This window comes from Lissotriton vulgaris, chromosome 2_1 (genome assembly GCF_964263255.1).
Source record: "Lissotriton vulgaris chromosome 2_1, aLisVul1.2, whole genome shotgun sequence".
NCBI lineage: Eukaryota > Metazoa > Chordata > Amphibia > Caudata > Salamandridae > Lissotriton > Lissotriton vulgaris.
In genome coordinates, this window is record NC_141687.1 from 291752493 (window position 1) to 291776757 (window position 24265).

Below are 24265 nucleotides of genomic sequence, written 5' to 3' on the forward strand. Positions count from 1 at the left end.
AGCAGGTGGTATCAGTGGGTGTGCTGGGTCTCCCCGTTTCTCCACTGCTCCTAGTCTTTGCCGGACAGGGTGTTTTTTCAAGTGGACAGATCCCACTCCTCGTCGCAACTGTGGAGTTTGCAGGTCCCCTCCCAAAGGATACACTGAGGCAGGATTAAAGGGGAAATGCTTATTTATTAATACAAGTAATCTAGGGAAAGAGCGCCGGGCGTCTTGCTGTGTTCGCGCTCTGGCGGGCTCTGCCACAGCACGAATCACTCCTCGTGCATGCGCACACCTCACGCTGATGTCGGTGCGTGTTACGTCACACGCACGCCGGTATCAGCTAGAATGCTACACCACAAATTTTGACCCTTTGTCTTGAATTTTTACACTCACCGTCCTGAATTTGCACCTATGCCAGTTGGTCACCCTAACAGCGGCGGTGCGTCCATTGGGGCGTTCGGGCGTTGCCCCACCAACCAATGCGCACCGCCATCTGAAACTTCACCGGCCGCACCAGATGTAGCTTATAGGTGAGAAAGGGGATGGGGCTGTACTTGATCAGGTTGTTGTGAGCGTGCGTGCTCACGCTGCTCAGCAGTGCTACTGGCGGCTGGCGCGCATGTTTGCTATGGGCTGGTCATTTTTCTGACATAGCCCGAACATGCGCAGTAGCCTCCCCCTTGGGAGACCGAGGGTTGCCTCATGCCGCAGCCTCCGGTCTTCGAATGGGGCAGGGAGTTACGCTGCTCCACAGCCAATCCTGGCGCTGATAAGCAACGCAGACTGCTTTTTTGCAGTTCCCAAGGGGATTGCAGAGGACACCGATTTAGATTGAAAGGTGGTCTTTTGGACAAATAAAATGACACATTTGACACCATTCTGACAGCGTAGTTGACTCGAGTATAAATATCTAGGAAGACTGGTGAAAATTGTTATGATACAACAGCACCAGCATTGGTGTCACTCTCGAGCAAACCACCAATACCGTGTAAGTAAGAATTCCAATACCCTTTGTCACAAACCAGACTCACCCGTCACCCGCCTATGTGCAGACTCCTGTTATCAAAATAACAAGATGTTGCGTGTGCACACTTTTGGAAGTGCACAGACCGTCACGCATATGCTTTATTTCCCATTCCGGCTCCAGGAATTTTTGTTTGGGTGGGCCAAGGGCGCATTTGGGTGGGCCACTGCGTGCTCAATGTGTCGCTCCTGGAGGTAGCCTGCAAATAGAAAAAAACTGTACTCCTGCGTGTGATAGAAGGGGATAACAGGAGATTCAGGGCCCTCCATTATTTTCCAAATCTCTTTCTAATCGTTAACACTCTCAAAAAGTGTTTTGATCCCCATGTAAGGCCCTTTTGTTGGGCAGAGGAGATTTCTGAGGTGGGAGTATCAGGCAAGTAACACTACTCAGCCTGCCTCGTTGCCAGCCTTCAGAGAGAATCTCTCTTCATTATTACCTCCATCTGACCCCAGACTCTGCAGTACACTCCCTTCCAGGCCTGATCATCAATTTTCTACAATCTCTCTACCGTGCACCTTAAATCACAGCTAACCTTGGTCCCCAGCCCCATATCAGGCACCACCTGGTTTCATTCTCCATAATCCCTCTAAAAAGATTTGTAAAATCACCTTCAAACTGAAAACCCTGAATATAAGAGTAAATATAATTAGCACACACTTTAAAATATGTTACACAGTGACCCTAATGACCCAACTGCTCATTAAATAAGCAAAAACATTACAGGGCCTATTATAGCGCCGGTGCAAAAGTATTTATTGGTGTCCCACCACTGACCTCTTACTCGATAGACAACTTTACTACCACCCTCCAACAGTGCACTTCATCTCTCCTTAGCCCCTTTCAGTCATGAACTCCTCATCAGACTCCCTCCCTACCTGCTCCCCACCAGTGTCCCTCATCACTCCAAAGCCCCTCCCCATGACCACCTCCTCAGACTCCCACACAAATACCCTCCACCAGTGCCCCTCATCGCTCCATAACCCCTCCCCCCATTGACCTCCTCCTGAGTCCCTCACTGCCACCCTCCACCAGTGTCCCTCATCGCTCCAAAGCACCTCCCCCATGACCTCATTGGATTCCCTCATTGCCACCCTCCTCCCAGACTCCCCCACTACCACCCTCCACCAGTGCCCCTCATCTCTCCGTAGCTCCTCCCCATGACCTCCCCCTCCTCGGATTCCCTCATTGCCATCCTCCAACACTGGCCTTCATCTCTCCGTAGCCTCTTCCCCTCATGACCTCCTCCTCAGACTCCCTCCCTACCACCCTCCACCAGTGCCCCTCAGCGCTCCATAGCCCCTCCCCATTACCTCCTCCTCAGACTCCCTCCCTACCACCCTTCACCAGTGCCCCTCATCACTCCATAGCTCCTCTGCCTCATGACCTCCTCCTCAGACTCCCTCCCTACCACCCTCCACCAGTGCCCATCACTCCAAAGCAACCCCCCTCATGACCGCCTCCTCAGACTCCCCCACTACCACCCTCCACCAGCGCCCCTCATGCCCTCCTCCTCAGACTCCCTCCCTACCACCCTCCACCAGTGCCCATCATCACTCCAAGCAACACCCCCTCATGATCTCCTCCTCAGACTCCCTTCCTACCCCTCCACCAGTGCCCCTCATCACTCCAAAGCAACTCCACCTTATGACCTCCTCCTCAGAATCCCTTCCTACCACCCTCCACCAGTGCCTCTCATCACTCCATAGCCCCACCCACCTCCTCTTCAGACTCCCTCACAAACAACCTCCACCAGTGCCTTCCATCTCTCCGTATCTCCACCCCTCATGATGCCCCCTCGGATTCCCTCATTGCCACCCTCCAACAGAGCCCATCATCACTCCATAGCCCCTCTCTCATATGCATTTTATTTCTTGTATAGCGCTACTCGTAGTGTAGGGTATCACAGTACTGTACATCACACACACATTATGCAGACACAATGATTCATAAAAGTATTCAAATCAGCCTATAGGGAATGTCACATAAGCTAATGTATTGCAACATTAGAATAATGAAATACTGGGAAAATTCGAACTAACTAGCTATACAAAAAAAAAATCTAATTATACCATTCTGGTTTGTATACACGTCTTTCATCACACTGTCCTATGTATCAAAGGATCTCTGTGACAAAGGCAGTAACCCACTGAGCTATCCACGTTAACTACAGTTCTATTGCATTTAAATACTACAAACCAAAAAAAGAACGCTCTCCAGCAAGATCAACAATCCCCAAGGTTATTTGGACATTTAGTTGTCGTGCATCCTTGCAGAACCACTCATGAATGATACCAACGATTTAAACACACGATGTAAATGAAAATGAAATAAACACAGCGTTCTAAGTATGTCTTTCTCACAGATTTAAAAAACACAATAGCCACACATTTTCTTACCTGTTCCTTCAGCCAGATTGGTTAAACAAACAGCTCAAGGGGTCAGGAAGGTCAGGAAAACGAAACGGCAAAACAAACTCCTCTTTACCAGCAGAAAATAATTAATTATCCACAAATCTAGTTCCAACGAAAGGCTTTGTCCCCTTGCAGTGCCCCTAATGTACCTGCACGAGTCGGCGGGGACACAGCCCACCTGCCTAATAGGAGATGCGTGATTGGGGGTGCGAGCCCAGGCCCAATCACGCAACTCCCAAAGAAAGATAACGTTCGAAGAACGTTTTAACTTGCAGTAGCTATATTCTGCTGGCCTTGCTGACGTCACTGCCAGGGCCAAGGGTTATGTTTGGGTGGGCCAGGCCAAAGTTTGGGTGGGCCCGGCCCACCCGCTAGAACCGGGCCTGTTTATTTCACAGTTTAACCTTTTCTTTGTGGCTAAGTAAAACCATCTAATGTGTGACACCTTCAAGTTGGTTCGGCGATTTAGATAACAGGATGTTGCATTCTGGGATTAGTAGTTTTGCTTTAAAAATCGTGCAGTTTTTTTAAAATTTCAGTTCATACATAAAGACAATTTGGGGGGGGGGGGGATTGTTCGGGTACGCGCGCTACGTCTCAGCACTTTCAAATGTCACCAGCCGCCACTGCACCCTAATTGACCTATAATAACATTTGCTTTTCTACATAACTTCGGTGTGGCTTGTAGTTTACTTTATCACACCGCACACTGAGTGAGGAGCAGTTTGTAAACTTCGCATGGCTGCAAATGTGCCAGCTAGGCAGCGCAGAACCGAGTGAAGCGTTTCCATGGTGACAAATAGACTCATTGTTTGAAACTAAACGCTGTTAGTCCAGTGATTTTGAGCGCCCGGTTAGATGGATTCAAAAGGATTGTAGAATAGATTCAATCCAAATGTACTAACATAATTAATTTTTCTTCCAACATACTAATATTTAATACCGATAAGTAGAAACATTGAAAGCACAGCCTAAGAATTAGTAGCGTTGTTTCGTGGAGTGATACTTTTCACTGTGAAACTAATTTATTCCTCACAGTTGCACAGTAGTGGGCTTTTGGTTTTTAATCGACAACGTGCAATAGCCTAGTATTGTAAGTACTTTCTGCTGCGCTAAACGGGTAACTCACTCACTTTAATATGGCCGCCATATGAGAGATTTTGGTGGTGGCTCTACCTTAGTGAGGACGTAATTCTTAACCCGTAACTGGATGGGGGGGGGGGGGGGGGGAGAGAACGGAGCGACAGAGAGAGAGAGCGAGGGACGGCGCTATGGGTAGAGCAGGTTCGGCCATGTTAGGTGAGGGGGGAGCCCAGTGTCCAACAGAAATGGAACCGACATTGATCTGTTGACGTTCCTCCAAGCAGCACCATTGCACTCTTGGTTACATGCGCGAGTTTCTAGTACAAGTAGCGGTCCAGTAACATGGCGGCATAATGTAAGAGAACGTTGGTGAGCCGTTGAGAACGAGCATTACTGACACCCTGACCGAGGCAGAGCCGGGCCGCTGCATGTCTGGGCGGGGCGGCCTGACAGACCAGCTTTTCACCTGTTTCTGCGGCACCCTACGTTACCTAAGCGATTTGCGTGCCCTGAAGAGAGGCGAGACTGGTCAGGGTGGCGGCGGTGGCAGACCAAGGGTGCGAGCGCTCTGTACCAAGCTGGAGACCATGGACGAACAGAGCGTGGAGGTGAGTCAGACCAGGGCTGCATAAATGAGTTGGGGTGCTTGTACATATGTTATTTGGACTAAAGGGCATCCAAGAAGAGGATGAGACTAGAGGGCATGCAAAAGCCTGACATGGTATTGTTTAAGTTGTTTCAGAAGAGGTGATGTTTTTCTGTATCTTTGTATTGAGTTCGACACTTTTATATACAGATAGAATATAGGTAACAATTGTTATCGCATCTGTACAGTTCATCTTTCCCAAGTTCCAAAACACTTTGGTGACTCTAGTGTCGATTTCCTAACTTTCTTGCATACATTTACTATAGCAATATTTTCACCCGTGGTTATGTTTTTTGGTCAAATTGTAAATTTTCCATAGGTGATGTTAAGTGCCAGATAGTCCTTTTTTATTTATTTTTATTTCAGATTACCTTTACTGAGCTTTGATAGAATATACATGGAAGAAAACTGTTGTAATCTAGAGATGCTTAGAACACTGTTATGTTATGATGCATGCTGTTTCATGAATCACTCATTCCAGAGCTGGGCATCCGGCTGTACAGTTGGTGTTGTACTGTTATCCTGTAATCCAGAATAAATCTTTACTTCTAAAAGCATCTGGACTACCTTTAATATAACACTGGCGACGAGGATGGGATATACTTGTTGTGGCCGCCAAGGTAATACTTGATGAATTGATAAATCAATTTGTAACATTAAAATAGAAACCTACTGGAAATCGAATCAATTGAGATGCCAACAGTTAACGAACCAAACTTTACAGATGTAACCACTGTAAAAAAAATAACAAAATCGTTGGCAATTTAAAGCAGAGGCAAAATAAAATCACTGCTGTACTAGAGGTAGGTTTGACCCAAGGGTTATGCAAGATTGCCTACTCTCACCGTAAAGTAAAAAACTGCGTGACGATCCGTCATGAATCATGCAGTCCGTTGTGACAAGATGAGGCGTTAAATGTTAAAATGCGGGTAAACACGACATGCATTAACTCCAAGCACACACTGTCCGTTTATTTTTCAACGCAATGTGCGTGCATTTCAATTTGCGTTCCAGCGTCGATACAACTGATCCAAAATGGCCGCACGCCGCATAGTCATAGCAGCGTGCCCCAGCTTTCCAATCGGAGAAGGGTGAACCTCTCCTTCCCTGGAAGAGATGGAGACATTTATTTGCCTCCTACATTGTAGCGATTGGTGGAGAGAAATTCTCAGCATTTAGAAAACAAGCCATTCTTATACACAATTTAGGTGTAGAAGGAAGAAATAGTTATGATGGTATGGGTCTCATTCCAGTTGGTAATGGAGATGGGGAACCATCTGATGTTTACGAGATGTCCATGACTATGCTATAGAAATACTTTGGTCCTCGCATTAACGTTGTCCTAGAGAGGCACAAGTTCTTTACCAGGATTCAAGGTCCAGCTGAACAGGTAGGAAGTTATGTTGCCTCTCTTAACACCTCGGCACAGACTTGTGAGTTTGGTGAACTCTCTGACTCTTTAGTCATAGCTCAATTGGTGAAGTGCACTAATAGCACTCGAGAACATGAAAAACTCTTGTAAATAAACCCGACGTTGGCTGAAGCTGTGGCCATCGTAGAAGGTATGGAGAATACTTCTACTTGGGTGAAAGAGATGGAGAAACATCTTGCAGTTAAAAGGAGGGGCAAGGTGATGTTCATACTCTGGCAGATGGTGATATTTTAGAGGTTTGTGACAACGTTGGCAAAGTCTCTCCTGTGGAGAAGTATAAAACTTCAGAAAGGAATTCACACATGCGTGGTCCTCTCAAAGGTTTACATGTGAAAACGGATCGTTAAGGTCGTACTCCGAATACTAGTAGTTATGCCAGCGACAAAGCCTCTGGGAAATTCCCTAAACCTAAATGTTAGGTGTGGAAGTTTCTCACACTTAAACTATCCTCATTGCTATGCCAGAGAGTCAGTATGCAACAAATGTGGTGTCAAGGGGCATTATGCACGGTTTTGTAAGTTAATCACCAAAACTCGCAACCCAGAGAAAGGAACTGAAGTTGTGCGTACTGTAATCCTGAGCATCAATGATGATGATGCTGAAGTTGATGCAGGAAAAATAACGAAGCCCGAGTGCAACATCTTAGTAGACGGTCATGACTTTGTGGTTCTAGCCGACTCTGGTTTCCTTTTCACCATGATTAGTAACAGGCAATGGGATGAGATTGTGGGGTTGGACAGTATCAAACACACAAGGGATACTAGAGGTCTATCAAGGGCTCAATATTGTGTGTCAATTCAAAAAGTAATGCATGTATGAACGAGTGTCTGATCACAAAAGGAAGGTAAAGTGTGAGAACAAGACAGAAAATACTCCCATCAGCCCACCATTTGGCGGAGTATCGTCATCTGGGATTTTTTTGTACAAAGACTGGTATCTGTTGGGTCTCTCACCTGATGATATTGTGAGGAGACCTAGAAACAGATCCTCCAGTGACGAAAAGAATGTATGAATAACATGGCTAAAAGGGAGGGGTTGTAGTGAAACAGATAGTGAAAAGAGAACGTGAAATAAAATTACCTAGTGTGATGCCAAGGCAAAGTACTTTATTAGGGGGGTCATCACAGAGGTAATATTAAAAGCAACAGTATGTGGATAGTATTGAAACTAATATTACTATCAATCAGATGGAACTGGTCGACATGTTTCAGCCTATAAAGGCTTTCTTCAGGACCTATGATATGGGATACTATTGCAACAATTGCTATACAAGTTGGCAATCACTTGATAGAAAAACCACTCTGTGGGTGCCTAACGGATGAGTGGTTTTTCTATCAAGTGATTGCCAACTTGTATAGCAATTGTTGCAGTAGTATCCCATATCATAGGTCCTGAAGAAAGCCATTATAGGCTGAAACGTGTCGACCAGATCCATCTGATTGATAGTAATATTTGTTTCAATACTATCCACATACTGTTGCTTTTAATATTACCTCTGTGATGACCCCCTAATAAAGTACTTTGCCTTGGCATCACACTAGGTAATTTTATTTCACGTTCTCTTTTCACTATCTGTTTCACTGCAACCCCTCCCATTTAGCCATGTTATTCATAAATTCTTTTCGTCACTGGAGGATCTGTTTCTAGGTCTCCTCACAATATCATCAGGTGAGAGACCCAACAGATACCAGTCTTTGTACAAAAAATCCCAGATGACGATACTCCGCCAAATGGTGGGCTGATGGGAGTATTTTCTGTCTTGTTCTCACACTTTACCTTCCTTTTGTGATCAGACACTCGTTCATACATGCGTTACTTTTTGAATTGACACACAATATTGAGCCCTTGATAGACCTCTAGTATCCCTTGTGTGTTTGTTACAGTTGGATTGGGGGATAGGATACTTTTGGAGGTCTTTAAATTGTTTCCCTTATAGACCCTCCAACACAGTTGTTTTTTGTGGGTTGGACAGTATGATATTGCCACCACCTGACATAAATCCTGTCAGTTATGGTAGTGCAAAAATTAACGTGCTTGGAAACGTCGAGGCTTGTATTCAATTTAAAAATAGAAACACAGTTGGTAAGGTTTGTGTAGCTGAGAGAGGAGACAATTTGTTAGGATGGAGACCCCAACATGATTAAGGTATTGTTCTCTATCCCAGCGCAAGAGATCCTAGAGATCAGGTCATGCTGATGGACTTTGAAGATCAAGGTAGTGAATACTTCAAAAAGTTTCCAGAGGTCTTTACGGATACCTTGGCTGCCTAAAAGGTTTCGAGCACAGAATTGTTCTCAAAGAAAGAGCTGACCCTGTGTGCTTAAAGTAAGGAAAGTGCCCAATATGATGATGGAACCATTAGAAACTGAACTCACGAGACTGTTGGGGCTATTGAAGAGATAGAAGCCTCAGAATGGTTGCCCCCCATCGTTTTGACTTCAAAAGATGGTGGTGCCAGCGGTAGGATGTGTGTTGACTTGAGGGGTTTAAACAAATGGATTTGGGTAGATCGCCAACCTCTGCCCAATATTTCTGAGTCCAGCAGCACACTTAAGGGAGCCCAGGTTTTTAGTGTGTTTGACTTTTCATCAGCATATCACCTAATTCTCTTACACAAAGACTCGAGGCATCTTACATCATTCGTGACACTTCTGGGGGCTTACCGCTTCCTGAGAATACCTTTCGGGTTGGCATCAGCGGTGGCATGTTTCCAGAGGGTCTTGAAGATGGTCCTGGAAGGTATACCCAACATCCTGTTCTTCCAGGACGACTTCTTAGTCTATGGTAAAGGTGAAGCAGAACATGTTAAGACACTAACTTGTCTTTTGGAAAAGTTGAAGGAGAAGGAACTGACTGTAAAGAGAGAAAAATGTCGCATTGGTTTGGGATCGGTTACATATTTAGGACATGTGATCTCAAGAGAGGGGATTCAACCCAAGTTAGAACTTAAAGAAAGCATTTTGAAAGCCCCCACACCCAAAGATAAAGAACAGGTGAGGTCATTTTTGGGACTCGCTGAGTTCTATTCTAAGTTTGTGCAAGGATTTGCCTGTGTGACTGAACCCATCCGAGCTCTGCTTAAGAAGGGTACACACTTCCTCTGGTCTGATGACTGCCAATGAGCATTTGATAAGATTAAGCCTGAGATTGGGCAGATGCCTACCGTAGGGCATTTTGATGTCTCCCGGAAAACTGTATTAACCACTGATGCCAGTCTCAAGGGGTTTGGGGTGGTACTCTCCCAAGTTGTGGATGGGAGAGAGAGGGCAGTCGCTTTTGCCTCTAGGGCCCTTAGGGATGCAGAAGTCAATTACTTGTGTATTGGGAGGGAAGCTCTGAGTGTGTTTTGGGTTGTACAGCATTTAACATTTTATCTCTGGTGTATTCCTTTTGTAGTCAAGACAGATCATCGCCCCTTAGTCAAAATCTTTTCGTGTCGCCTCTGTGAACATATCACACCCAGACTCAGGCGCTGGAGTGAAGGTCTTCAGGAATATAACTTTCGTGTACAGTATATACCTGGTTCCAGTAACAAGTCCGACAATTGTCTCTCTCGGTTGCCTATTGAGTGCGAGCAGAATGAGACTGAAATTGAGTGTATGTTGGGTTGCTGAACCAACTTTGTCTGATGAGGAATGGTTGGATGGTGTGAAGAAGGATAACATTCTTGCTTCTCTCAGGATGTGGACAAGCCAGGGGGGGCTTGACTATAACGCTTTAGACCAAGAAATGAAAGCATACTGGTCTGTGAGAGATGAGTTGTCATTTTATTGTGGAAATCCTATGAGAGGAGATAGTGATTCCTCTAGCTGAATTCAGAGGCAGAATAATTAACATAGCTCATGAGGGTCACTTGGGAAGAAGTCTCATCAAAGCTTGAGTGAGAGAAAGATACTGGTGGCCCTGTATGGATCACATGACTGAAAATGTTGCTAGGGATTGTGTGTTGTCTGCTTCCAGCGATAAGTCTCTCGTTCCTAATCATGCACCTTTATCTCCTGTGGAAGTCCCTGATGTTGTGTGGTCAAAATTAGGCTTAGAATATTGTAGGTCCTTTTGAACTTTTGCCCTCCTACTAACGTTTTGTTATTTTTATAGTGGATTACACTTCCAAATGGGTAGTTACTAAGTGTGTGTCTACTGTGAACACCAAAACTGCCATTGACCTCCTTGGAGATGTATTTGGTTCTTAAGGTGTGCCTAAGTTTTTGATTATGGACAATGGGGTACAATTTGTGTCTCATGAGATGTGCAAGTTTCTTAAGGATCACAACATAATTCATCAAAAAACAGACTTATATACACCACAAGCCAATGGTTTCACTTAAAGGATGAACCAGGTTGTCAAAGATTGTGCTCAGCGTGCTCTTGATTCAAGATTATCTTTAAGTGGTGTCTTGAGAGATACTTGGTGGGCACACCGCACTACTCCGTCCTGAAAGCGTCAGAAGCGGTCGCTCCCCACCCAGCTGCCAGCTCCATAGCGGTATTGTTGAGATTGCACTGCCAGACCGCCTTAGACCTGCCTGACACGTTTCAGTACACCGTAGCGCTTAATTGATAAAACGCGCATTGTGCCTTCCTGCTGCTCGCTGTGTAAAGATTATTCGTAGAGCGATATTATATTCTAAAAGCGCGCTCCCTTTTGCATTGTCTCACTGTGTGTCTTCATTTGCTGAATATTTGTCCTCTAAGTATAATAGCATTTACTGGTGTTTAAATTGGGATTTGTTACTTAATTGTGCTTCGCGTGTACTTTCGCTGCTGCCCCAATCCAATTTCGCTTTTGGGCTGAAGCCAGCCATTTTGTTGTTGTTTTCCCTCCCTGCCCGGACCTCCTCCTACGCTACCGCCTCCCAGCTGCTCCTCCCTCGCCCTTCCCCCTCCACTATCCACTTATGACAGATGCTTTTGCGCGCAGCGGTCGCGCACTATGCGCGCCGAAGGTGCGCCAAAGGTAAGCCCGTCTACGCCTGGACCGCGCCCAGCCCCAGACCCCCTGTCCCCCGCAAACCGCATCCCTCTCGCATATCATATGACGTCGCCACCCTCCTAGCCCTTAAACCCGGACGCACACCACTATGCTATGAAGCTGCTCCAGGATGTACCCACGGTCCCTTCTCCTGCCACTCCTGCAAGTTCGCCTGCATCAAGACCCACACCAAATCCACAAGCTCCAAACACAACTCCGACTCTAACCACCTGAAGTGCATCGTGCTGAACACCCGCTCGGTCCACAGACACGCCACTGAACTCTGGGACCTACTCGACACTGCGTCACCAGACATCGCCTTCCTTACAGAAACATGGATGACAGCATTATCAGCACCCGACATCGCCATAGCCATCTCGGACGCTTACAAGATCATCCGAAAAGACCGCACCAACCAAACAGGAGGAGGCATCGCCATAGTCAATAAGAACACCATCAGAATCACGACCAGCTTCGACGATAACCTCGCTACCGCCGAACACCTTCACTTCCAGATCCACACCAACCCCAGGACCACACTCAGAGGCACCCTCATCTACAGACCACCAGGAACCCGTAAACAATTCAACGAAGACATCACTGACTTCATCAGCCCGCATGCCCTCCCCTCCGAGAACTACATTCTACTGGGAGACTTCAACTTCCATCTAGAAAAGAAAAATGACAGCAACACCACCACCCTTCTGGACAACCTAGCTAATCTTGGACTCAAGCAACTCGTTAACACCTCCACTCATGTAGCCGGACATACGCTCGACTCCATCTTCACCTCCTGCAAACACATCTCCTTCGATCACACCACAGCTCTCCATTGGACGGACCACAGCTGTGTTCACTTCAGCTACAAAACCACCACGATCCACAACCCATTCCCCGAAGAAACTGGAACAAAATCACCACCGACCAACTCATCACATCGCTCAACCTAAACCCCCCCCACCCTCTCATCAGACCCAAACGAAGCTGCCACCAAACTCAAACAATGGATTATGCACAGCGCTGACGTTTTAGCACCTCTGAAAAACCACCAAACCAAACAGGGTAGTAAAAAGGCCCCTTGGTTCAAAGACGACCTTAAAAAATCCAAGAAACTTTGCCGCACTCTCGAGAAAACATGGAAAAAAACCCAACCACTGACAACCTGGCCTCCTTCAAAGCATCCACCCGCAAACACCACCAATTGATCCGATCCACCAAGAAAGCAGCATTAAAGGATCGACTCGACAACAACGCCCTTAACAGCAAGGAACTTTTCAACATCGTTAAAGAATTTACCAACCCCACCGCAGCCTCAAACGACATTACTCCCTCCCAAGACCTCTGCGATTCGTTATCCTCTTTCTTCTACAACAAAATAGCCGACATACATAACAGCTTTGAGAACATTTCCAAAGAACAGTCCACTCCACCCACCTGCGAACCTAAACCGCCCTCTAGCAACCTGAGCACCTGGAACCCAATCGCCACTGATGACACCATCCGCCTAATGAACTCCATCCATTCTGGTTCGCCAACCGACCCCTGTCCCCACCACATCTTCATCAAAGCAGACTCCATCATCGCACCCCATCTCCGTGATGTCATCAACTGCTCCTTCAACTCCGCTACCTTCCCAGATAGCTGGAAACACGCCGAACTCAGCGCTCTCCTGAAGAAACCCACAGCAGACCCCTCGGAGCTCAAGAACTACCGCCCCATTTCCCTCCTCCCATTCCCTGCCAAAGTCATTGAGAAAGCCGTCAATAGCCAGCTCGCCGCCTTCCTTGAATCCAACAGCTCTCTCGACCCATCACAATCCGGCTTCCGAGCCAAACACAGCACCGAAACCGCCCTCATTGCAGCGACAGACGACATCCATTCGCTACTGGACAACGGAGAAACGGTTGCCCTCATCCTACTAGACCTATCCGCCGCCTTTGACACAGTCTGTCATAGCACCCTCATACAACGCCTCAACGACGTCGGAATACAAGGAAAAGCCTTGGACTGGATCATCTCGTTCCTCGCCGGGAGAACCCAGAGAGTCCGATTTTCCCCCCCCCCCCCTATTCAAATCAGAGGCCACCGAAGTCCTCTGCGGAGTATCACAAGGATCGTCACTCAGTCCCACCCTCTTCAACGTTTACATGAGTCCTCTCGCTTCCATCGCGAGACAACACAACCTCAACATCATCTCCTACGCAGACGACACCCAGCTGATCCTCTCCCTCACCAAAGACCCCAACACCGCCAAAACTAATCTTCATGAAGGCATGAAAGAAGTAGCTGAATGGATGAAAAACACCGCCTAAAACTTAACTCGGACAAAACGGAAGTCCTCATCCTAGGGTCATCCCCCTCTGCCTGGGACGACTGATGGTAGCCATCGGCCCTGGGCACAGCACCCATACCCACAGACCACGCAAGTAACCTAGGCTTTATCCTAGACTCCTCCCCCTCGATGACCAGACAAGTCAACGCCGTCTCTTCCTCCTGCTTCAACGTACTTCGTATGCTCAAGAAAATCTTCCGTTGGATCACCACCGAAACAAGAAAGACGGTCACCCACGCACTAGTTACTAGCCGACTGGACTATTGAAACACCCTCTACGCCGGAACCACAGCCAAACTACAGAAAAAACTCCAACGCATACAAAATGCATCAGCCAGACTCATACTAGACATCCCTCGCCAAGCTCACATTACTGGCCACCTGAAAGACCTCCACTGGCTTCCCGTCAACAAGAGAATAACGTTCCGTCTCCTCACCCACGCACACTAAGCCCTCTACAAAATAGGACCCGAATGCCTCAACACGCGACTGTCCTTCTACACACCCACCCGCCAACTAAGATCCTCCAATCAAGCTCTCGCCGCAGTTCCGCACATCCACAAATCCACCATGGGAGGAAGATCCTTCTCCTACCTGGCGGCTAAGACCTGGAATTCTCTCCCCACTCACCTCCGCCTCACACAGAACCACATTTCATTCAGAAAGGAACTTAAAACCTGGCTATTCGACAAATAATGCACCCCCTCCCTCAAGCGCCTTGAGACCCTCTGGGTGAGTAGTGCGCTATACAAATTCCTGAACTTGAACTTAATGTGGTCACGCAGAAGTCACCTTTTGAGGCCTTGAGAGGAAGGAAGGCTGTTTCAAAGGTAAACCCGTCTTGGCTGCCTGCATGTATTGATGTAGATATTTCTGATAAAACCAGGCGCTCTAGAATTTCTGAGTATCAACGAAAATACAAAATTAATTATGACTCCAAGATGCTTGTGAAAAACAAGAAGTGGTGCATTGGTAATAATAGTAATAATCCACATTTGTAAAGCGCACAATCATCCGTAAGGGTCTCTAGGCGCTGGGGGCCGTCGGGAAGATTAAGCAAGCTATTGCCCAGAGTAACATGGTGCTGGGCTAATCTGCCGCCGGCCCTGGGGATCGAACCGTGATCCCCAGATTCCGGAGTCAGTCACCCTGACACAGTGATTGTGAAAAATCCTAGACATACTCTGAAAGGTAATACTAGTTGCCATCAGAAAGAATGTGAAAGTTGACACAGGTTGTATGTAGAGCATGTCTAGACTGGTGAGGTATACTGGTAAATCCACAATTGTACATACACCATATGAAAATAATTTATCTGGTGGTCATGACCCCTTGAATGAAAGTGCTTACAACAAGGAAATAGACACTTCTGGTAGGTGTAGAAATATGCCTGTGAAGTTAAGAGACTATGTTTTATATTGATACTATGTTTCTTTTGTGCCATGTTTCCTTTGCAGAGTTCTATTTATTTATTTCTTTACTGTATTCAGTTATTTTTTTCTCTTTGTTACAGTTCTTTCTTTATTGAAAGGAGGATGTGTTGTAATCTAGAGATGCTTAGAACACGGTTATGTCATGGAATGTAGTGATGCATGCTGTTTCATGAATCACTCATTCCAGACCTGGACATCCTGCTGTACAGTTGGTGCTGTACTGTTATGCTGTAATCCAGAATAAATCTTTACTTCTAAGAGCATCCGGACTTCCTTAATTTAACAAAAACAAAAAAGAAACTTAAATACTATACAGTACGAAAAATTCTAGGTAACAAAACAGCCTTAGTACATTGTTGTCCGAGCAGAATTACGCTAGTCATATAGGTAGGATTGCAGATGGTGGTTGAAGTGTTATACATCGGATCTGTTTTCAGAGTTCAAGGTTTGATACTTGTAATTATAATCTCACGTACGTTGGTTAAACGTGTATTTCTTGATGCAATGCTTAAGCCTGCTGAAATCGTATGTTTATGTTGTCATTCACTAGCTATTGAAAACTGTGTGGTAGTCAATGAAACCAGGGATTCGTTATGATTAATTAGTGTTACAAGTAAGAATCCTCAGGAATCCAAGATGTAGGTTCCAAGTATATCTTTATTTGTAGATAAGTTACAGGTAACTTAAGATGAAACCAAGATGTAAGTTAGGCATAAAGTGCGCCCCACCAGGAGCAGTATATCCTTACTGCTCAGCCTGCTGACACCAACTGACAAGAAGCAAGCACCCAACATTCTATGCAGTCATCGGGTTCCATGCACAACTAGGCTGAACAGGAGGAAAGGGCAAAGAAAGGAGAAGAGCGTGAAATAAGCTCACAACAATTAGTTTATGGTCGGTGACTTTCGAATCTGTATGGTGTGCTAATGGAGAAGGAGGATTAGTGTAGAAGAGTTTGATTTAATCTATTCCACAGTACAGTCGTAATTTTAGGAAGTTTCTTCTTCTGCAAGAAAGAACCCAGCAAGGCTTATGAAACTATTGAAGAAATAATTAGCTGAAGTTTTTCTCACCCTTTTTATTGTAACATTTCACATTTTATAGTAATTAATATTCATAACCAGAGACAGTCAAGCAATATAGTAATTTAACTTGCAACTGAGACCCAATATTGGTACTGTATTGTATAACCATTTTTGTAGATCGCATAAACACGCTAGTGGCTCTCAGCGTGAGGGACTTAAACTGAACAGTTGTAAATACTAAGATAAATTATTTAACTACATTCGTAAACAAATAATAATAGCTTCAAGAGGCGTTCAAGAGGAGTTCCATTCTATGCTATAGGTGCAACATTAATAGAGTTCTTCCATCTAGGCCTCAGGTGTCTCCATCCAAGAAAGCACAACAGTTAAAATAATGCAAACATAATAGTAGGGAGCATTTTTGTTGGAGTTTTTTTTTATTAATAAAGGTCATATTTCACGAAACAAACACATTGGATAACGCATAAATGTGATACATTGGCAAACAGGGAGAAGGTGAACATATATAATGCTGCCATCATTTATACTGTCTTGGTGTATACCACAGCATTGTCCTAATAAATTCCATTTTTTTTTGTTTTTGTTTTTTTTAAAACCTTTATTATATCGTTCAACACAAGATACAAAAGTAACCCTGCAACGGCAGGGGCCGGTACCACATGCATGTAACACGGATCAGTAATGCCAATAACACAGTTCTTCAGCCGACAACCCATGGGTCCGGCAGCGGTAAAGGATAGACGATGTATCGGAAACATTTCGAATCAAGGATATGAATAAGGTTTCATTTTATATTTAACCCCCCCCCTCCCAGAACGAGATAAAGCAGAAAATACAGGATAGCCGGAGCTACACATTCGGAGGTATAAAATATGCGGGTAGGTGTTAAAAGCAGTCGTGGATCAAAATAGGCCAACAGTAAAAACGCAAGCGCCAGTAAATTCACAAAGGGTAAAGAACTAAGCTACCTATCTATCATCACAGCCACCCACTCCATACCCCGCCCACTCATGTACATCAGGATGAAACCGAAAGTTATCGCGTCCGGACCCTGCGAGAAAAAGAAAAGGGGCCATAGAACACAACAAAGGCAAAATAACAAACCCCCCCCCCTCACACCCACCACCCTGCTGCCCTGCAATGGCTACGGCCTACCCCACTAGCAGCGCGCCTGTCGCCCCGAGGAATACCCGAAAGAGAGAAGAGAAGAAAAAGGGGCCATAGAACAAAACAAAGGCAAAATAACAAACCCCCCCCACCACCCTGCACCCCTGCAGTGGCTATGACCTAACCCACTAGCAGCGTGCCTGTCGCCCAGAAGCATCCCTAAAAGAAGAAAACAGCGGAGGAGGAGGAACAAAAACACACACTCCCGGACTCCCCTCCCCGCCACCAGATGCGACCCCCCCCCGGAAACAAATTCAAAAGAAAGGGCAGCGAAATACACCATCAATCCGGGGAAGTACCAAACATACCACCGATTCCCGCAGTTCACAGGTCACAATCCCAGCAACCAATTACATTATTGTCCCGTGTCCTGAAAAGCCCCACAAGTTAACCTTGGCCAGTACGAGTGTTCACTGGAGCAATTGTAACCCAGACCACAGCAGCAGTGAGAGCGGTAAAGCTTTCATGGAAATTCAAGACAGTACGAACAAGCCAATTAAAGGATAAAAGTTCACAGTCTACACAAAGCAAGCGAGGAAAAGCGTGGCAGGATGATAAAACTCTCCAATAACGGTATGTGTGTAACCTGCACACCACAGTTTATGAAGTTTATGTTTGGTTTCCTAATTTGGAAAAATTGGTGCAGACCTGCTTCCTGACTAACCCCTGTCAGGTCGCTACAATAACTGAATTCACAGACACAACTGTGTCTCATGCAGGAGTGCACTGTTCAAAACTTGCTCGGTGCAACGCATTTTAAAAATAATTTCTTTCAAATCACGTATCAGAATGTGAGCATATACACTTAAATCCTCATGGGTTCCACTTTCTCAAATGTCATTATAATAACACGACAACAATTCAACACTCTGAGAAATTCATTGTTATCTGTTTACTGTGGTTTGTAGCATTACGTGATTGTTTTCAGTCTTGCAAACTTATTAACAATTAATTCTCATTGCAAATATAATTCAAATATTCCTGACGAATGTCTAATTAGTACAAAAACATAACAGCAATTTCATCTGTGCTTGCGTTGGTTCCCAATGCATTTCGATGCATCTGCATCTTCGTCAGGGGAATTACTGTGTGAAAAAATAATCGTTTCAAAATTGTAACCATTTATCCTTATATAATCACTTATCATTTTGAAAATCTATCACATGAACATAAATACACAGTGTTCCTCTAGGGATGAAAAACATATTCCACTATATCCAGACATACCAGTTGTCCAAGCAATAAAATAACGATTCCTACTGTGGTATCCCGTATACATGCCATTAAGCTCAAACAAGTGCAATCAACGCGTGTGTTACGTTTTATATTAAAGTTCAATAACCAAAGATAGTGGAGAAGTGTGGTTCACTGGTTAGAGCAGGCAGACCCTGAAGCAGAGGTCAGACCCGGGACCAGGGTTCAATTCCCAACGCGGCAGGGTCTTGAGCTCAAATGTCCATGGACTCGATAATTCTCGCTTCGGTGCCTGACCTAATCATGGGTTCACACTCTGCAACTCTGGGCATTAAGCTTGCTTAATCTCCACAACGCCCCCCCCCCGCGGCGGGATGCCTGGCTTTCACCTTGGGGATGCCCTGTAGGGGCTATCTCACTGGGAAAAGCCAGGACGGGTTCCCAAGGCAAGCGCGGAGATACCCCTTCGGGGGTCGATTCAGGCGCTATATAAGAAACATAATAATAATAATAACCAAAAATTTGTTTACGTTTATATTAAAGTTCAATAACCAAAGATAACCAAAATTACCAAAAATAAATGGACGTACCCTCCAATCGGGCACTGATGCTTATGTCCAATGTTATGGAATGAACGGCCTGTCCTGCAAATCAAAAGCGTAGCTGACTTGAGTAAATGCCAAATAAGTAAAACATAACCTCAGCCATCTCCCATCATCATGGCTACTCACTTACTTCCTGCCTTCCGAGTCCTTAGCCTCGAATCTCCTGTTTACACTGTTCTGTTTGGTAAAAGCAAAAACAGAAAACTGAACACGCTTTACTAAATAGGTGAGCGTGCATCTTTTACTTACAAAACGTAGCCATTTAGTCTCGATGGTCAAATCTGTTCTGACAATTACCTTCTACGTCCCTCCGCTCCGCTAACACTAGTTTCCTCGTTCACTCCAACAGCAAGTGTAGAAACGCCGCGTTGTGACGTATCATGCCGGGAAGAAATAAACCCGTCATCGACAACGGAAAGGTGTCCCCGCCCCCTGCTCATCTCAAACTTTCTTCACAAGCTCGCTACGGTGTTTCCATTTGAATGCTATTTATGAAATTTATGTTTACGGATGATAAAGAGAAATGTACATTTATTTAAACGACAAACAGCGTTGTGTAAATAAACACGGCACCCATCCGTAATCATAGAAAGGGGACTCTATTATTACTACACACTAATGCGGACCGCTATGTTTACGGACCTCCCTCGATCCTAAGATAGCCAATCAGGTGTGTCCTGCTGCTCCTAAGATGTATCCCTATTATGTAATGTGTGTGTAATGTCTAACCCAGACAGAATGAAAGATGTTAGTGATTATATGATAGCTCAATAATAAGACTAAGAAATGAATTGAGATAAATAAAATATAGGAAAAATGAATATTGGAAAAAAGATATAAATTATTCAGTACACAACCGTTGATGGCGCTTAATCAGAACTTAATCCTGTATTCACAACTCACTTGTTTACCACAGAAATTGTTACAGAGATTCTTATGTTGTCATAAATAACATGCAAATTCAATTTTGTCATTGAGCCCACCTGGTTTCACGGTATTTAAATATCTCATCCAAAATGTCTCTCTCTGAGCTATTCTTATGTTGGGATCCACATGGGGTTCAACCAACACCTGCTCTAGTACAGTAAATCTTAATTGGGGAATGGTATGTTGTCTCTCTTTCCAATGTTGCGCCAAACTTGATTTCTCCTGACCTAACCTTATATTGGATTTATGTTCCGTGATCCTTATCTTAATCTTTCTTGAGGTGCGGCCTACGTAGACTAGGCCACACGGACATTTGATGGCATATATCACCGAGCTAGTGTTGCAATCGGAAGTATGTCTCAGTTTTATATGTTTTCCTGTGTGTGGATGTGCGAATGTATCTCCCAACTATACATTTCCACAGTGACCGCAATTGAAACATTTGCGCATTCCTTTGGTCTTCTCTTGTGAAGCCTTCATGTCTTTCTGTTTCAACAGTTCCTTCAAGTTTTTTGATCTTGACAGTGCAAATATAGGTTTGTCAACAAATACTGTTCTGAAGTCTTCTTCCTGCTCAATTAACTCCCACCTCCTCAGTATACATTTCTTGATCTTAGATGTGAGCGTCGATTGCTTCAACACACAAACTTCTCTCCTTTTTGGAGTTTTCTGAACCTTCTGCAGTAAAACTTCTCGTGTTCTTAATGAAGCTTTTTGTTTTGCTTCTGTGAGAACCTGTTCTGGGTACCCTCTCTTACTGTATTGTTGCACCATTTCTTCTATGTCCTCCATTGCCTGTGATGCATCACTACTGATCCTCTTTATTCTGGTGAACTGTGAAAATGGCAAATGATTCTTCAGATTTATTGAATGAAAACTAGAGTAATGCAATGCAATATTTCTGTCAGTTGGTTTCTTGAACAGTCTGGTTGTGATTTGGTCTCCTGACTTAGTGATGGTAATATACAAACAATTGATGGTGTTCTGGTCAATGTTGTTAGTGAATTTGATCATGGGATGAAATCCATTCAGAGTTCCAATCGCTTCTTCTAGCTGTGTTTTTGTCCCTTGCCATACTATCAAAATGTCATCTATATAACGGACATACAATTTCAAGTGTTCCGTCCAATTCAGATTTTGCAAAATATGTGCGTATTCAAATTTAGCCATGAAGATATTTGCGTATGCAGGCGCCCCCGTAAATCCCATTGACGTTCCCGTCTTCTGAAGGTAGAACTTGGATTGCCATGAAAAGTATCCATGATAAAGGCAAAATTGTAAGATTTCCAATAGAAAGATATTTAGTGACTCATATTCGCTTTTAAAAGCATCTACTCCACTGCTTCTATTCCCTCTCCATGGGGGATTGATGTGTAAAGTGCAGTCACATCAATAGTGGCCAGCCATGTTTCACAGTCATTCGATAATGTCACTTTGCTGAGTTTATTGAGGCAGTCCGTGGTATCCTGTATGTATGATACCCACTGCTGTACCAGTGGTTGCAGATAGTGATCCCGAAATCTTCCTATGGGCTCATGGAGTGAGCCACAACCTGCCACAGTGGGGTGGAAGGGAGGGTCTCGAGCATCTTTGCGCAGCTTGGGTAGCATATAGATGTGAGGTTTTTTTGGATATTCCGTAATTAGATATCTGTAGGTCTTTTCGTTAATCCATCCAAGATCCTTTTGCTTTCTTCAGAATATCATGTAGTGTGGTTTGGAAGGTCATTGTAGGGTCTGTATTCAGAGCAATATATGTGTCAGTGTCATCCACATGGGCCGAAACCTTTTGATTGTAATAGATGGTATCCATTACCACTAGGGCTCCTCCCTTGTCTGCCGCTTGAAATGTTAGATCCTGATTGTTCCTTAGTGTCTTCAAGGTTATCCAATCCTTCTTCATCAAGTTCATGTATCTTGGTACATTCTTGTGTGTCTCAATCAAATCTTTTTTCACTAATAGCTCGAAAAGATCCAGAGTTTTATGCGATGTCGGAGGGATGAATGTGCTTTTTGGTTTAAACACCCTCGTAGATGCATCAGTGTCTGACAATCAATTGAAAGTTCTTAACAAAGGGATGTCTTTCGTACCAACATCTAATACCAATCCACTGGAAACGGAAATTGCATTGTATAAATTCACCAGGAAACTTCGTCTAAGATGGTTCTTTCATAATATACCTCAAGCACCTGACACTGATGCATCTACGAGGGTGTTTAAACCAAAAAGCACATTCATCCCTCCGACATCGCATAAAACTCTGGATCTTTTCGAGCTATTAGTGAAAAAAGATTTGATTGAGACACACAAGAATGTACCAAGATACATGAATTTGACGAAGAAGGATTCGATAACCTTGAAGACACTAAGGAACAATCAGGATCTAACATTTCAAGCGGCAGACAAGGGAGGAGCCCTAGTGGTAATGGATACCATCTATTACAATCAAAAGGTTTCGGCCCATGTGGATGACACCGACACATACATTGCTCTGGATACAGACCCTACAATGACCTTCCAAACCACACTACATGATATTCTGAAGAAAGCAAAGGATCTTGGATGGATTAACGAAAAGACCTACAGATATCTAATTACGGAATATCCAAAAAGACCTCACACCTATATGCTACCCAAGCTGCACAAAGATGCTTGAGACCCTCCCTTCCACCCCATTGTGGCAGGTTGTGGCTCACTCCACGAGCCCATAGGAAGATTTCTGGATCACTATCTGCAACCACTGGTACAGCAGTGGGTATCATACATACAGGATACCACGGACTGCCTCAATAAACTCAGCAAAGTGACATTATCGAATGAATGTGAAACATGGCTGGCCACTATTGATGTGACTGCACTTTACACATCAATCCCCCATGGAGAGGGAATAGAAGCAGTGGAGTGGATGCTGTTAAAAAGCGAATATGAGGAGTCACTAAATATCTTTCTATTGGAAATCTTACAATTTTGCCTTTATCATGGATACTTTTCATGGCAATCCAAGTTCTACCTTCAGAAGACTGGAACGTCCATGGGATTTACGGGGGCGCCTGCATACGCAAATAACTTCATGGCTAAATTTGAATACGCACATATTTTGGAAAATCTGAATTGGACGGAACACTTGAAATTGTATGTCCGTTATATAGATGACATTTTGATAGTATGGCAAGGGACAAAAACACAGCTAGAAGAAGCGATTGGAACTCTGAATGGATTTCATCCCATGATCAAATTCACTAACAACATTGACCAGAACACCATCAATTTTTTTGTATATTACCATCACTAAGTCAGGAGACCAAATCACAACCAGACTGTTCAAGAAACCAACTGACAGAAATAATGCATTGCATTACTCTAGTTTTCATTCAATAAATCTGAAGAATCATTTGCCATTTTCACAGTTCACCAGAATAAAGAGGATCAGTAGTGATGCATCACAGGCAATGGAGGACATAGAAGAAATGATGCAACAATACAGTAAGAGAGGGTACCCAGAACAGGTTCTCACAGAAGCAAAACAAAAAGCTTCATTAAGAACACGAGAAGTTTTACTGCAGAAGGTTCAGAAAACTCCAAAAAGGAGAGAAGTTTGTGTGTTGAAGCAATCGACGCTCACACCTAAGATCAAGAAATGTATACTGAGGAGGTGGGAGTTAATTGAGCAGGAAGAAGACTTCAGAACAGCATTTGTTGACAAACCTATATTTGCACTGTCAAGATCAAAAAACTTGAAGGAACTGTTGAAACAGAAAGACATGAAGGCTTCACAAGAGAAGACCAAAGGAATGCGCAAATGTTTCAATTGCGGTCACTGTGGAAATGTACAGTTGGGAGATACATTCGCACATCCACACACAGGAAAACATATAAAACTGAGACCTACTTCCGATTGCAACACTAGCTCGGTGATCTACGCCATCAAATGTCCGTGTGGCCTAGTCTACGTAGGCTGCACCTCAAGAAAGATTAAGATAAGTATCACGGAACATAAATCCAATA

The 24265-nt window shown here is 44.4% G+C and overlaps 1 protein-coding gene across 6 annotated transcripts in view; it reads left to right on the forward strand.

The window, feature by feature from the left end:
• Window positions 1-4652: 4652 nt before the first annotated feature.
• Window positions 4653-24265, forward strand: part of TRIM37 (tripartite motif containing 37) — a 1151903-nt gene continuing 1132290 nt past the window's right edge. For all 6 annotated transcript variants that reach the window (XM_086954978.1, XM_086954980.1, XM_086954981.1 and 3 more), the window contains exon 1: window positions 4653-5114. In XM_086954978.1, the coding sequence (XP_086811104.1) occupies window positions 4935-5114 (180 nt within the window). In that variant the 5' untranslated portion in view covers window positions 4653-4934. The remainder of the gene's footprint in view (window positions 5115-24265) is intronic.